We start from the raw sequence: 14,010 nt of genomic DNA, 5'->3' as shown, positions 1-14,010 counted from the left end.
TGTGCTGACATTGGAGAGGGTACAGAGAGGATTCGCTAGAATGATTCCGGGAATGAAAGGGTTAACATATGAGGAATGTTTGTCCGCTCTTGGACTGTATTCGTTGGAGTTTAGCAGAATGAGGGGGGACCTCATAGAAACATTTCGAATGTTAAAAGGCATGGACAGAGTGGATGTGGCAAAGTTGTTTCCCATGATGGGGGAGTCTAGTATGAGAGGGCATGACTTAAAGATTGAAGGGTGCCCATTGAGAACAGAGATGCGAAGAAATTTTTTTAGCCAGAGGGTGGTGAATCTCTGGAATTTGTTGCCACGGGCGGCAATGGAGGCCAAGTCATTGGGTGTATTTAAGGCAGAGATTGATAGGTATCTGAGTAGCCAGGGCATCAAAGGTTATGGTGAGAAGGCGGGGGAGTGGGACTAAATGGGAGAATGGATCAGCTTATGATAAAATGGCAGAGCAGACTCGATGGGCTGAATGGCCAACTTCTGCTCCTTTGTCTTATGGTCTTATGGATGGTGATTACTGGAGAGCTGGGTGGAACAGTGGCAGACAGACTCTAATCCTGACCACTGCAAAATGGAGCGATTTGAAAGGTCAAATTAAATGGCAGGGTTCCGGCGGGTGTCGATTACTGAGGGACAGTGGGATGGAGGCCAAAGAATTGTGAAAGTGAGTGGACAGGTAAATAGGGGAACACAGAGGCAAGTGGGATGCAGCCATCAGCAGCTGCAGCAGAGATTATAACAGCAGGTGAAGACTTCACAAAACACTAGCTGGGCCACATCTGGAGTGTGTGTGCAGTTCTAGGTTATAGGAAAGATGTAACTGCACTGGAGATTCATCAGGATTTTGTCTGGATTAAGAGTATTTCAACATTCAAAGTAAATTCATTAGCAAAGTATGTTTATCTCAACATATAATTTCACATTCGTTTCCTTGCGGGCATTTACAGGAAATTAAAGGAAGACTATAAAATTCATATAAAACTATAACTATCAAAGACTGACAAATAATTAATTTGGAAAATTGTGCAAATAATAAAGTTTTTAAAAAGTTAGCAGCGAGAATGTGAGTTGTAGAGTCCTTGAAAATGAGTCTAATGTCTGTTCAGCATTGAGGAGAATGAAGTTACCCACGATGGTTCAGGAGCCTGACAGTTGAAGGGGAATAACTGTTTCCCAACATGGTGGTGTGGCTCCTGTACCTCCTTCCTAATGGCAGCAGTGACAAGAGAGCGTAGCCTGAATGGTGGGGTTCCTCGATAATGGATGCCGCTTTCTTGTGGCAGCACTCCGTGATGGGGAGGACTTTGCCTGTGATGAACTTGGCTGTGTCTACCACTTTTTACAGAAATTTCAGTTATAAGCAGAGACTGGATAAGCTGGGTTTGCTTTTCCCCTGGAGCGTAGGTGAACTGACAGAAGTAGACAAAATTATCAGGAGAGTAACTAGGATAATGGGCTGGCCAGTGGTGTAGGGGCTTCAACACTGAGATGGATTACACTGTGTAACACACCATAATAAGAGCAATTGCTGATGATACACTGTGTAATAATCCCCAATAATACCCTGTGTAACAATCCTTGATGACTGTGTAATAATCCCCAATAATACCGTGTAATAATTCCTGATAATACAGCTAATAATACGCTGTGTAATAATTCCTGATAATACAATGTGTAACAGTCCATGATGAAACACTGAGTAATAATCCCTGATGATACACTTTGTAACACTCCCTGTTACTACAATGTGTAACACTCCCTGTTACTACAATGTGTAACACTCCCTGAAACTACACTGTGTTGTCAGTTCTACATGTTGAGATCGGGGTCTTGTACTGATCCACCACATATTGCGAGGGGCAACACTGTGTGATTAAAGAGTCTCTGGGCTTCACCAACAAGGTGTCGAAAATCCTTCCGCACAATCTCTCCCACTGTCAGCTTGTATCAGAAGGTGACTTTGACACAGCAGATCATCCTGTTATTAAACAATTGCGATTCGGAGATGTCACGGCAGACAAGTCTACGAGGCCAGAACGTGGGCGGCTCTGCAGAAGTGTACAGGAAGAGTCACTTCACTTTCAAGTTGATACTGATTGTGATTGCTCAATCTGAATATTAGCTCTAAGGATGCATAAATGCAAATTCAAATCAAAATTTTTTGACCTCAAAATGCTGAACTGTGGGCAGGAATATTTGCAAAAAGTAGGACAGCGTGAGCGTGTGTATGTGAGAAACAGAGAGAGTGTGTGTGTGTGTGTGTGTGTGTGTGTGTGAGAGACAGAGTGTGTGAGTGTGTCTGTATGTGTATGAGAGACAGAGTGTGTGTGTGTGAGAGAGAGAACGAGTGTATGTGTGAGAGACAGTGTAAGTGTGTCTGCATGTGTATGAGAGACAGTGTGTGTGAGAGAGAGAACGAGTGTGTGTGTGTGTGAGAGAGAGAACGAGTGAATGTGTGAGAGACAGAGTGTGTAAGTGTGTCTGTGTATGAGAGACACAGTGTGTGTGAGAGAGAGAGAATGAGTGTATGTGTGAGATAGAGTGTATAAGTGTGTCTGTATGTGTATGAGAGACACAGTGTGTGTGTGAGAGAGAGAACGAGTGTATGTGTGAGAGACAGAGTCTGTAAGTGTGTCTGTGTATGAGAGACAGTGTGTGTGAGAGAGAGAGAACGAGTGTGTGTGTGTGAGAGAGAGAACGAGTGAATGTGTGAGAGACAGAGTATGTAAGTGTGTCTGTGTATGAGAGACACAGTGTGTGTGAGAGAGAGAGAATGAGTGTATGTGTGAGATAGAGTGTATAAGTGTGTCTGTATGTGTGTGAGAGACACAGTGTGTGTGTGAGAGACACAGTGTGTGTGTGAGAGAGAGAACGAGTGTATGTGTGAGAGACAGAGTGTAAGTGTGTCTGTATGTGTATGAGAGACACAGTGTGTGTGTGTGTGAGAGAGAGAGAGAGTGCGACAGTGTGGGTGTGTGACAGAGACAGAGTGTGTGTCAATGTTGAAGTCTACATTCTCTTAAGACTCAGCATAATTATTGTTGACTTCAGGCAGAAAATACAAAAACCTCTGAGGATACACCACCGGGATCAAGGAGATGGCTCCCTCTAATGTGTAATGACCAGCGTGCGCAAAAATCTTGTGCTGTGCAATCTTTTCCCAGTGATGACAACATGTGTGCACTGAATAATTTCTTCAACAAAAACAGCTTAAATAAGCCAGTTCTAAAATCTGCAAACAAATCATCGCAAACTCCATCTTGTCAACGCTGTCTGCATTGGAAACCGGAAAAGGAAATGTGATTGTGTACAACGATGAAATATACCTAACATGCCAATGAGGTTGTGGGTGACAACCATTTGTGCGCAGTTTAAACTCCTTCGTGCGCTAGTCACAAAAGATGTGCGCGCGCACACACCTTAGAAGGAACATTGCTCAAGAACAGCTTCTATTCCGCTGTTGTAATGGTTCCCTAGTATGATAAGATGGATTCGATCTATCTTGTCGTGACCATGCACCTGATTGCCTGCACTGCACTGCGCTTCCTTGGTATCTGTACCACTTTATTCTGCGTTCTGTTATTGCTTTCCCTTGTACTCCCCCAGCAAACTGATGTGATGAAATGATCTTTGCAAAACAAATTTTTTCCTTCGCATGCCCCTCCGTACAGATCACTTATCACATCAGTGCATTGGGGTAGTTTAAGGGAATAACAGAAAGCCAGCCCTAATGGAGGGTCTTGGCCAGAACCATCGACTCTATTCCTCCCCAAAGACCCTGCCTGATTTGCTGTGTTCCTCCAGCACTTTGTGTGTGTGTGTATGTGTGTCACTGAAATTTCAATGTTCAAAAGTTCAAAGTAAATTTAATATCAAAGTACATTTATGTCACTAAGTACTATCATGAGATTCATTTCCTCACATGCATTCACAGTAGAATAGAGAAATACAATAGAATCAGTGAAAAATAGCACACAAACAACAACCAATGTGCAAAAGAAGAAGAAATTGTGCAAATACAAAAAAAGACAATTAATAAATAAACAAATTAATTTATAATATTGAGAACATGAATCCTTGAAAGTGAGTCCATAGGTTGTGGAATCAGTTCAGTGTTGAGGAGAGTGAAGTTGTTCACAGTGCCTCCATACACGTGAAAATAGTAAGCCAAGTTACCAGTTTACTTTAGGTCAAACACACAGTCTCACTTCCAACTCACATCTATATAACGCTGTCTAGTTATGCTCTAAGAATGTAAAGCGGCCACTCCAGTGCCTTATGCTCCCCGGAGGCGAGGTGAGCAATAGGGGTATGGTACCTGTGCACTGCCTCCCTGTTCAAAGAGGTGGATGTGTGCCGCATCACCAACAACGAGCTCCACTCCCCTCTCCCGGCAGTGACACATAACTGCAAAGGAAAAGAGGAGTCGTTATTTAGCAATGTCAGATTTCAGAGGAAGGTTTACTCAACATTGACCTCTGGGAACCAGGTAACCTCAGATTGTACAAGAGGAAGTAAACCAACCAGCCAGCTGACGTTAAATTTATTTTATTTAGAGATGCAGCATGATAACAAACTCTTCCAGCCCAAACACGAAGAAATCTGCAGATGCTGGAAATTCAAGCAACACATGCAAAAAATGCTGGTGAACGCAGCAGGCCGGGCAGCATCTATAGGAAGACGTACAGTCGACGTTTCGGGCCGAGACCCTTTGTCAGGACTAACTGGAAAAAGAGATACTAAGAGATTTGAAAGTGGGAGGGGGAGGGGAGATCCGAAATGATAGGAGAAGACGGGAGGGGGAGGGATGGAGCTCTCCCGGGACAGTTGATTGGTAAAAGGGATACCGGGCTGGAGAAGGGAGAGGATCATGGGATTGGAAGCCTGGGGAGAAAGAAAAGGGGGAAGGGGAGCCCAGAGGGTGGAGAGCATGCAAGGAGTTATAGTGAGAGGGACAGAGGGAGAAAAGACAGAGAGAGAAATGGGGGGGGGAAGAGAGAGAGCGAGAGAGAGAGAGAGAGAGAGATAAATAAATAAATAAGGGATGGGGGTGTGAAGGGGAGGAGGGACATTAACGGAAGTTAGAGAAGTCAATGTTCATGCCATCAGGTTGGAGGCTCCCCAGACGGAATATAAGGTGTTGTTCCACCAACCTGAGTGTGGCTTCATCTTGACAGTAGAGGAGGCCGTGGAAAGACATACCAGAATGGGAATAGGATGTGGAATTAAAATGTGTGGCCACTGGGAGATCCTGCTTTCCCTGGCGGACAGAGCGTAGGTGTTCAGCAAAACGGTCTCCCAGTCTGCGTCGGGTCTCGCCAATATATAGAAGGCCACGTCGGGAGCACCGGATGCAGTATATCACCCCAGCCGACTCACAGGTGAAGTGTTGCCTCACCTGGAAGGACTGTCTGGGGCCCTGAATGGTGGTAAGGGAGGAAGTGTAAGGGCATGTGTAGCACTTGTTCCGCTTACAAGGATAAGTGCCGGGAGGGAGATCGGTGGGAAGGGATGGGGGGGGACGAATGGACAAGGGGGTCGCGTAGGGAGTGATCCCTGCGGAAAGCAGAAGTGGGGGGGTGGGAAAGATGTGCTTGGTGGTGGGATCCCGCTGGAGGTGGCGGAAGTTACAGAGAATTATATGTTGGACCCGGAGGCTGGTGGGGTGGTAGGTGAGGACCAGGGGAACCCTATTCCTAGTGGGGTGGCGGGAGGATGGGGTGAGAGCAGATGTGCGTGAAATGGGAGAGATGCGTTTGAGAGCAGGGTTGATGGTGGAGGAAGGGAAGTCTCTTTCTTTAAAAAAGGAGGACATCTTCTTCGTCCTGGAATGAAAAGCCTCATCCTGAGAGCAGATGTGGCGGAGACAGAGGAGTTGCGAGAAGGGGATGGCATTTTTGCAAGAGACAGGATGGGAAGAGGAATAATCCAGATAGCTGTGAGAGTCTGTAGGCTTATAGTAGACATCAGTAGATAAGCTGTCTCCAGAGATAGAGACAGAAAGATCAAGAAAGGGGAGGGAGGTGTTGGAAATGGACCAGGTAAACTTGAGGGCAGGGTGAAAGTAGGAGGCAAAGTTAATGAAGTCAACCAGCTCAGCATGCGTGCAGGAAGCAGCGCCAATGCAGTCGTTGATATAGCGAAGGAAAAGAGGGGGACAGATACCAGTATAGGCTTGGAACATGGATTGTTCCACAAAGCCAACGAAAAGGCAGGCATAGTTAGGACCCATACGGGTGCCCATGGCTGCACCTTTAGTTTGGAGGAAGTGGGAGGAGCCAAAGGAGAAATTGTTAAGAGTAAGGACTAATTCCGCTAGACGGAGGAGAGTGGTGGTAGAGGGGAACTGGTTAGGTCTGGAATCCAAAAAGAAGGGGAGAGCTTTGAGACCTTCCTGATGGGGGATGGAAGTATATAGGGACTGGACATCCGTGGTGAAAATAAAGCGGTGGGGGCCAGGGAACTTAAAATCATCAAAAAGTTTAAGAGCGTGAGAAGTGTCACAAACATAGTTGGGATGGGATTGAACAAGGGGGGATAAAACCATGTCGAGGTATACAGAAACGAGTTCGGTGGGGCAGGAGCAAGCTGAGACAATGGGTCTACCTGGGCAGGATGGTTTGTGGATCTTGGGTAGGAGGTAGAAACGGGAAGTGCATGGTGTGGGAACTATACGGTTGGTAGCAGTGGATGGGAGATCCCCTGAGCGGATAAAGTTGGTGATGGTGTGGGAGACAATGGCCTAGTGCTCTTCAGTGGGGTCATGATTGAGGGGTAGATAAGAGGAGGTATCCGTGAGTTGACGCTGTGCCTCGGCAAGGTAGAGGTCAGAATGCCAGACTACAACAGCACCCCACTTATCGGCGGGTTTTATAGTAAGGTTAGGATTAGTGCGGAGGGAGTGGAGAGCAGATCGTTCGGAAGGAGTGAGGTTGGAATTGGAACAAGATGTGGTGAAGTCGGGACGGTTGATATCCCATCGGCAGTCTTCCAGCCCAATGAGCCCGAGCCATCTAATTACAACCAAGTGACCAACCAACCTACCAACCGATACATCTTTGGACTGTGGGAGGAAACCGGAGCACCTGAAGGAAACACATGCGGTCACGGGGAGGACTTACAAATTTGGATCGCTGGCACTGAAGTAGCATAATGACCACCATTATGCCACCATGCTGCAGACTCTGTGCAATGGTCACTGCTGCAGGGATCGCTCTGAACCATTTTGGGAAGTCATAGTGGCTATCAAGAGCTATAGTAGAGAAGTTTGTTGAAGATTTCTTTGTAAAAGTATGTGACTTTACCCCTTCCTTTGTCTTCATGTGCCTTCAACTAGACAAGATGGCAATCTTCACATTCCAACTGAAACAGAGATCTTTCTCTATCTGGTTTAAGACATATCAATAAACCCAAAATGCTGAAGGATCAGATAGCATCTATGAAGAAGAATAAACCATCAACGTTTTGGAGATCAGTGCCAGAGTCCTGATGAAGGGTTTCAGCCCGGTACATCGACTACTCATTTCCCTCCTCAGACGCTGCCTGACTTGCTGAGTTCTTCCAGCATTTTGTGTGTTGATCAAGATTTCCAGCCTCTGCAGAATCTCTTGGGTTTAAGACATGCCAAGGGGTCCAGGATCCCAGTCCTTTCCTCACCTCTGCCCAATCTGGAAGGTTTCCCTGATCTTGGGGCAGAGGAGGTCAGCATTATCACTCACAGAATCAAAAGTAAAGTATTTGCAAACAAATAAAATCTCATCTCATTTGTAAATCTATTTTCCCAACTATCCCTCTGTCAGGGTAGCCTCCAACCTGATGGCATGAATATAGATTTCTTGAACTTCTGGTAGTTGCCCACCCCTTCACCATTCCCTATCCCTGTTTCTCTCTCTCATCTTTTTCCTTACCTGCCCATCACCTCCCTCTGGTGCTTCTTCCCCTTCCCTTTCTTCCATGATCTTCTACCCTCCCCTATCAGATTCACCCTCCTCCAGCGATTTATCTCATTCACCAGTCAGCTTCCCAGCTCTTTACTCCTCCCCTTCTCCGGGTTTCATCTATCACCTACCACCTTGTGCCCTGTCCTCCCCGTGCCCCCCCACCCGCGACATTCTCACTCTGATTTGTCTTTCTTTCCAGTCCCGATGAACGGTCTTGGCCTGAAACATCAACTGGTTATTCCTTTCCATAGCTGCTGCCTGGTCAGCTGAGTTCCTCCAGCATTCTGTGTGTGTTTCCCAGATATCGGGGCTATTTCCCAAAGATTTGGGAGGACTAGATCTTCCCGTTTTTGTATACAGTGGGGTTACATGAGGTAATCTCCAATCCTTTGGAACCATTCCGGAACATTGAATGTGTTGCAACATGACTACCAAAGCATCTGCTACTTCTTGGACTTGTTCTTTAAATACTCAAACCCTGGGGGATTAAAGTGTTCATAAATTTAAATTAACATCACTATATGTAATCATTTACACTGTTGGACTGCTCTACAGTATGGAATAGGAGATTGTTTCTTACTTATTCATCCCTTCTGTCACAACAGTTTTTGTTACAACATCTCAGAGCTTACAGATTAATTGGGTGCCAGCAGACCAGACATCCCATGGCACAGATATTAACTGATTACAAATACTTGCAATATTTCCTAACAGGATTCATAGATGTCTAATTCTCCTGTAAAGTCAACGCTGCACAACCCCTCGGAGGCGTGGTCTCTAAGTAATCAGTTGTAGTCTCTGCCAGGGACTAGGATAGAATTACCATTATGAAATTTACATGTTGCTTCTGAGTAATAGGTGAAAACAGAGAAGTAGGAGGAGGAGGCCATTCAGCCCACTGAACCTGTTCCATCCCTTCCTCTGCCTGGCTCTCCATACCCTTTTCCTTCCCGTCTTGAAGAAGGGTCTTGGCTCTAAACGTTGATCGTTTATTCCTTTCCATAGGTGCTGCCTGGCCAGCTGAGTTCCTCCAGCATTCTGTCTGCGTGCATTTCTCAAGACTTCCAGCATCTGCAGAATCTCTTCTGTATATCTTTCTCCCCAGCGATATTTTTTCCCCCAGGGTGGAAATAGATAATATGAGGGGGCATCATTTTAATGTGATTGGAAGAAAGTATAGCGGGGATGTCAGAAGTAGGATTCTTTTTACACAGAGCATGGTGAGTGCGTGGAATGTGCTGCCAGGGGAGGTGGTAGAGGCAGATGCATTAGTTCAAGTTCAAGTTTAATTGTCGTTTATCCACATATGAATACCCATGAACACAGCCAAATGAAAGTGTGCTACTCCGGGGCCAAGGTGTAAATCACAGTACCAACAGTCATATATAGCACAGACTCATAGACACATGGATGAAATAAAAACAGAACTCTGTGTGTGTGTATGTGTGTGTTGTGTGCATGCACAGCGTGTGTATATATATGTGTGGTGTGTGTGTGTGTGTGTGTGTGTGTGTGTGTGTGGTGTGTGTATGTGTGGGTGTGTGTTTGTGTGTGGTATGTGTTGTGTGTGTGTGTTTATGTGTGTGAGGTGTTTGTATGTGTGTGCGTGTGTGTGTAGTGTGTGCATGTGTGGGTGTGTGTGCAGTGTGTGTCTGTATGCGGGTATATGTTGTGTGTGTATGTGTTGTGTCTGTGTGCGCGTGTGTGTTGTGTGTGTATATATGTGTGATGTGTGTGTGCACGTGTGTGTGCGCGCGCATGTGTGTATATATGTGTGATGTGTGTGTGTGTGCATGTGTGTTGTGTGTGTGTATATATGTGTGATGTGTGTGTATGTGTGCATGTGTGTTGTGTGTATATACGTGTTATGTGTGTGTGCGTGTGTGTTGTGTGTGCGCATGTGTGTGTGTCTGTGTGCACGTGTGTGTGTTGTGTGTGTCTGTGTGCGCACGTGTTTTGTGTGTTTTGTGTGTGTATGTGTGTGTGTTTGTGTGTGCACGCGCGCACGTATGTGTATGTTTGCACGTGTGTGTGTGTGTGTATGTGTATGTGTGTGTGTGTGTGTCTGTGTGTGCGTGTGTGTGTGTGTATGTGTGTGTGTGTGTGTGTGTGTGTGTGTGTGTGTGTGTGTGTGTGTGTGTGTGTGTGTGTGTGTGTGTGTGTGTGTGTGTGTGTGTGTGTATGTGTGTGTGTGTGTCTGTGTGTGTGTGTGTATGTGTGTGTGTGTGTGTGTCTGTGTGTGCGTGTGTGTGTGTGTGTGTGTGTGTGTGTGTGTGTCTGTGTGTGCGTGTGTGTGTTACTCTCCACAGCCTTTCATGCTATTTGTGTCCATCTACTTACTAAGCGATATAACGCCGAGTAGGCCCTTCCGGTCCTTTGAGCCACGTCGTCCCAGCAACCCCGCAACCTCGATTAATCCTAACCTAATCACGAAACAATATACAATCGCCAATTAACCTACCCAGTGTGCCTTCGGACTGTGGGAGAGAACCAGAGCACCTGGAGACAACCCATGCATTTGGGGAGGACGTACAGCCTCCTTACAGAACGGCGCTGGAATTGAAATCCGAATTCTGAAACACCCCAAGCTGTAATCGCGTCACACTAACCACTACAATGGCTCCCTAAGATACAGTATAAAAATATATCCAGGCTCTTCTCACATATATTCAGCAACTTTGCCTTCTGCAGAAGAGAGCTCCACAGGTCTGAATGAAGAAGTTTCTCCTTTAAGCCTCTTAGCCCATATCCCGAGGCAATAATAATGTGGTGCATTTCCTGGACCTCAGGATATTGAGCAGTGATTAGACTAAGGGGATTATAATACTAGGCTGCCTTTGATGGGGCTGATCAAGAGAACCTACTTCCTCTGGTGGGGTCATCCAGAACAAGGCAGCGTAATCTTAAAATCAGAGCTGCCCCACTTCAGAGATACTTTGAGAATTCAAAGTTCAAAGAAAAGTTATTATCAAAGTACATATAGGTCACCATATATAACCCTGGGATTTGTTTTCTTGTGTGCATACACAGTAAATCAAAGGAACACAATAGAATCAATGAGAGGCCACACTCAACGCGACAGGCAAAGGACCAATGTGCAAAAGACAACAAACTATGCAAATACTAAAGAAAAAAAACAATAAATATCGAGAGTAGAGAGTTGGAGACTAGAAATGTGAATGCCCTCCACTGACACATGGGGGTGAATGCAGGGTCACATTAAATCTTCAAAGCTGAAGTTGCAAAGCATTTGCTAGGCAGGAGAAGCTGAAGCTGGGAGAGAGATAAAGCCCGTTAGGTTTGAAGATAACATGAGACTTAAGTGCTAGTTGGGGCTGAAGAGAATCTGGTATCTAGAATGGAAGCTTACCAGATAATGAGAGTGGTTAAGAGTACTAAACAGTGGAACTTTTTAACCTCACTTCAAGTTGCACAACCTTTGCATATTTCTGTTGTTTTGTGGTCTTTGTTGTAATTAATATTGAAATATTAAAACATATTGAATATTGAAAGGCTTAGTTAGAGAGGACACGGTGCAAATATTTCCTGTAGTGGGAGAGTCGAGGGCCAGAGGACCCAGCCTCAGAAAACAAGGATGTCCCTTTAGAACAGAGATGAGGAGGAATTTCTTTATCCTGAGGGTGATGAATCTGTGGAATTCATTGCCACAGACGGGTGTGGAGGCCAAGTCTTTGGGTGCACTTAAAGTGGCAGGTTGTATTTATTATGCCCATATATACTGTTCGCTCTGTGAGTTTCATGAAAGCAAAAAATTCCATTGCACCCTGGTGTACGTATATGACAATAAACTAACCAAACTCTGAACAAAAACTAGTCCATTACCCTTGTTTCTTGATACTTCTCGCTTTATAGTGAGATATACCAGCTAGTTGAGTGGAGGAGCGAGATATTTCTCAGCTAATTGAGTGGCTTTGCAGCAACAACCTTGTACTCAACGTCAGTAAGACCAAAGAGCTGAATGTGGACTTCAGAAAGGGTAAGATGAGGGAACACACCCCAGTCCTTATCGAGGGAACTGAAGTGGAAAGAGTGAACTATTTCAAGTTCTTGGTTGTCAGTATCTCTGAGGATCTGTCCTGAGCCCAACATATCGATGCAGTTATAAAGAAAGTGTGACAGCGCCTAATTTCATTAGGAGCGCAAAGAGATTTGGTAGGTCACCTAAGACACTTGCAAATTTCTACAGATGACAGCATTCTAACTGGTTGCATCACCATCTGGTATGTGGTGGGGGTGGGCGCTGCACAGGATCGAAATGAGCTGCAGAAAGTTGTGAACTCAGTCATCTCCATCGTGGGCACTGGTTTCCCCAGCACCCAAGTCATCTTCAAGGAGCAAAGCCTTGAAAAGGTGGCATCCATCATTATGACCCCGTTCGTCCAGGACGTGCCTTCTTCTCATTGTTACCATCAGGAAGGAGGTACAGAAGTCTGAAGTCACACAATCGATGATTCAGAAATAGCTTCTTCCTTTCTGCCATCCATTTTCTGAATGGATATTTAACCCATAAACACTACCTCACTACTTTTTTATTTCCATTTTTCCACTACTTATTTAATTTAACTATTTTACACACATACATATATATATATATATACTTACATACACACCTACTGTAATTCACAGTTCTTTTCCCTCTATTATTATGTATTGCATTGTACTGCTGCCACAAGGTTAACATATTTCACGGCATGTGCCGGTGATATTAAACCTAATTCCGATATAATACGGTGACTGGAGTTGAGTATTCTGTTCTCCTAAGGGGTTGTCTATTTAGTGCTGAGGGCAGCCTGCTAGTGTCACCACATATTCTGGCGCCAACATAGCACGTCCAGAACAACACAAAACACAACAAGCAACAAAACTACAACAGCAAAACAAGCCCCCTTCCTCCCTCCCGTGCACGCACATACACAGTCCTCTAACCCTAAGACAGGCTGTCTTCGTCAGCCTCCAGCCTCTAGCAGACTTGGATCTGGACTTGCAGACACTGGGCCTTTGACTACCCCAGACGTCTTGCAGAGGCCAAAAGGCCTCAACCTCTCAGCGGACTCGGTTCGGTGAGCTTAGAGCCTTGAAGCTGAAGGCAAGGCCAGTATTGTGATTGAGTTCAAGTATAAACAAGAAGGCAGAATTAGAGGAGGCCAGGTATCTCCATGGGTTGTTGAGTTGATACAGACTGGTGTGGCAGAGTCTTGGTGGCATCTGAAAACAAAGGAACGATTGTGGTGTTGCTTAACCACGAGCCAGTTGTGGTTAGAAAGCACAGGATGAGCAGAAATCCAGAAATGCAGGAGAGATAGGAAGGGGTGAGACTGCGAAAACCATAAAACTTCAGTAACTGTGTGAACAGATCTTGCGATAATGATTAGATATTAACTCCTGAAGTAAGTGTTGTCATACACCATACAATGAGAACAAGTTTACAATCAGACATCAAATCTTGGCAACATAAAATCTAAGCATAAACTAACAATTTCATCACAATCTTCCGTAGTTAGTACATTCAATATGTTAGAGAGTAGCATAACCAAGTTGAGTAAGGCTGCTTAAACTGATGTAACTTTTTCCTCTATGAAGATTTCTACTGTATTTTTAACCTGAGTATTTCCACATTCAGGTCTTCCAAATATAATTTTCAGCAGTTCACCTCATGACCACATACACGTTTAATTTCAACTCTTTCAGCCCAGGTCCTATTTCTAGAATACCACTTCATTTTCTCGGACAAACAGCTTCTTGAATGGCTCTTAACTGGTTCACCATTCTCAGTGTGGCTCCCTAGGCCTGAGTCTCAAAAGGAGAGATCATCTCGAGGTTCCTGTCAATTCTTATACACTTTCTGTAATTTCTCAGGATTGATGGATTTTCACTTATTTAAGAACAGCACAGAAGGTGCACATGATACCTCTTTAATTAGTTGTACTTCTCTTTCTGTCCTCTTGCCGTCTCGTCTCTGTTTTCCATTCCCCTGTTGCGCAACTTGCACTATTCCAACCAGTCACCATTGGATGCGGTTTTCTCTTTGCCAAAATTTGAG

At 45.0% G+C, this 14,010-nt stretch overlaps 1 protein-coding gene across 1 annotated transcript in view; it reads right to left on the bottom strand.

Annotated features, from left to right (window-relative positions):
- tha1 (threonine aldolase 1) overlaps positions 1-14,010 on the bottom strand; it is a 113,521-nt gene that overhangs the window by 22,157 nt on the left and 77,354 nt on the right. The window contains exon 3 of the mRNA XM_063074565.1: positions 4,328-4,416. Coding sequence (XP_062930635.1) covers positions 4,328-4,416 — 89 coding nt within the window. The remainder of the gene's footprint in view (positions 1-4,327; positions 4,417-14,010) is intronic.

This window comes from Mobula hypostoma, chromosome 22 (genome assembly GCF_963921235.1).
Source record: "Mobula hypostoma chromosome 22, sMobHyp1.1, whole genome shotgun sequence".
NCBI lineage: Eukaryota > Metazoa > Chordata > Chondrichthyes > Myliobatiformes > Myliobatidae > Mobula > Mobula hypostoma.
This window is presented reverse-complemented; position numbering and strand designations above follow the sequence as displayed.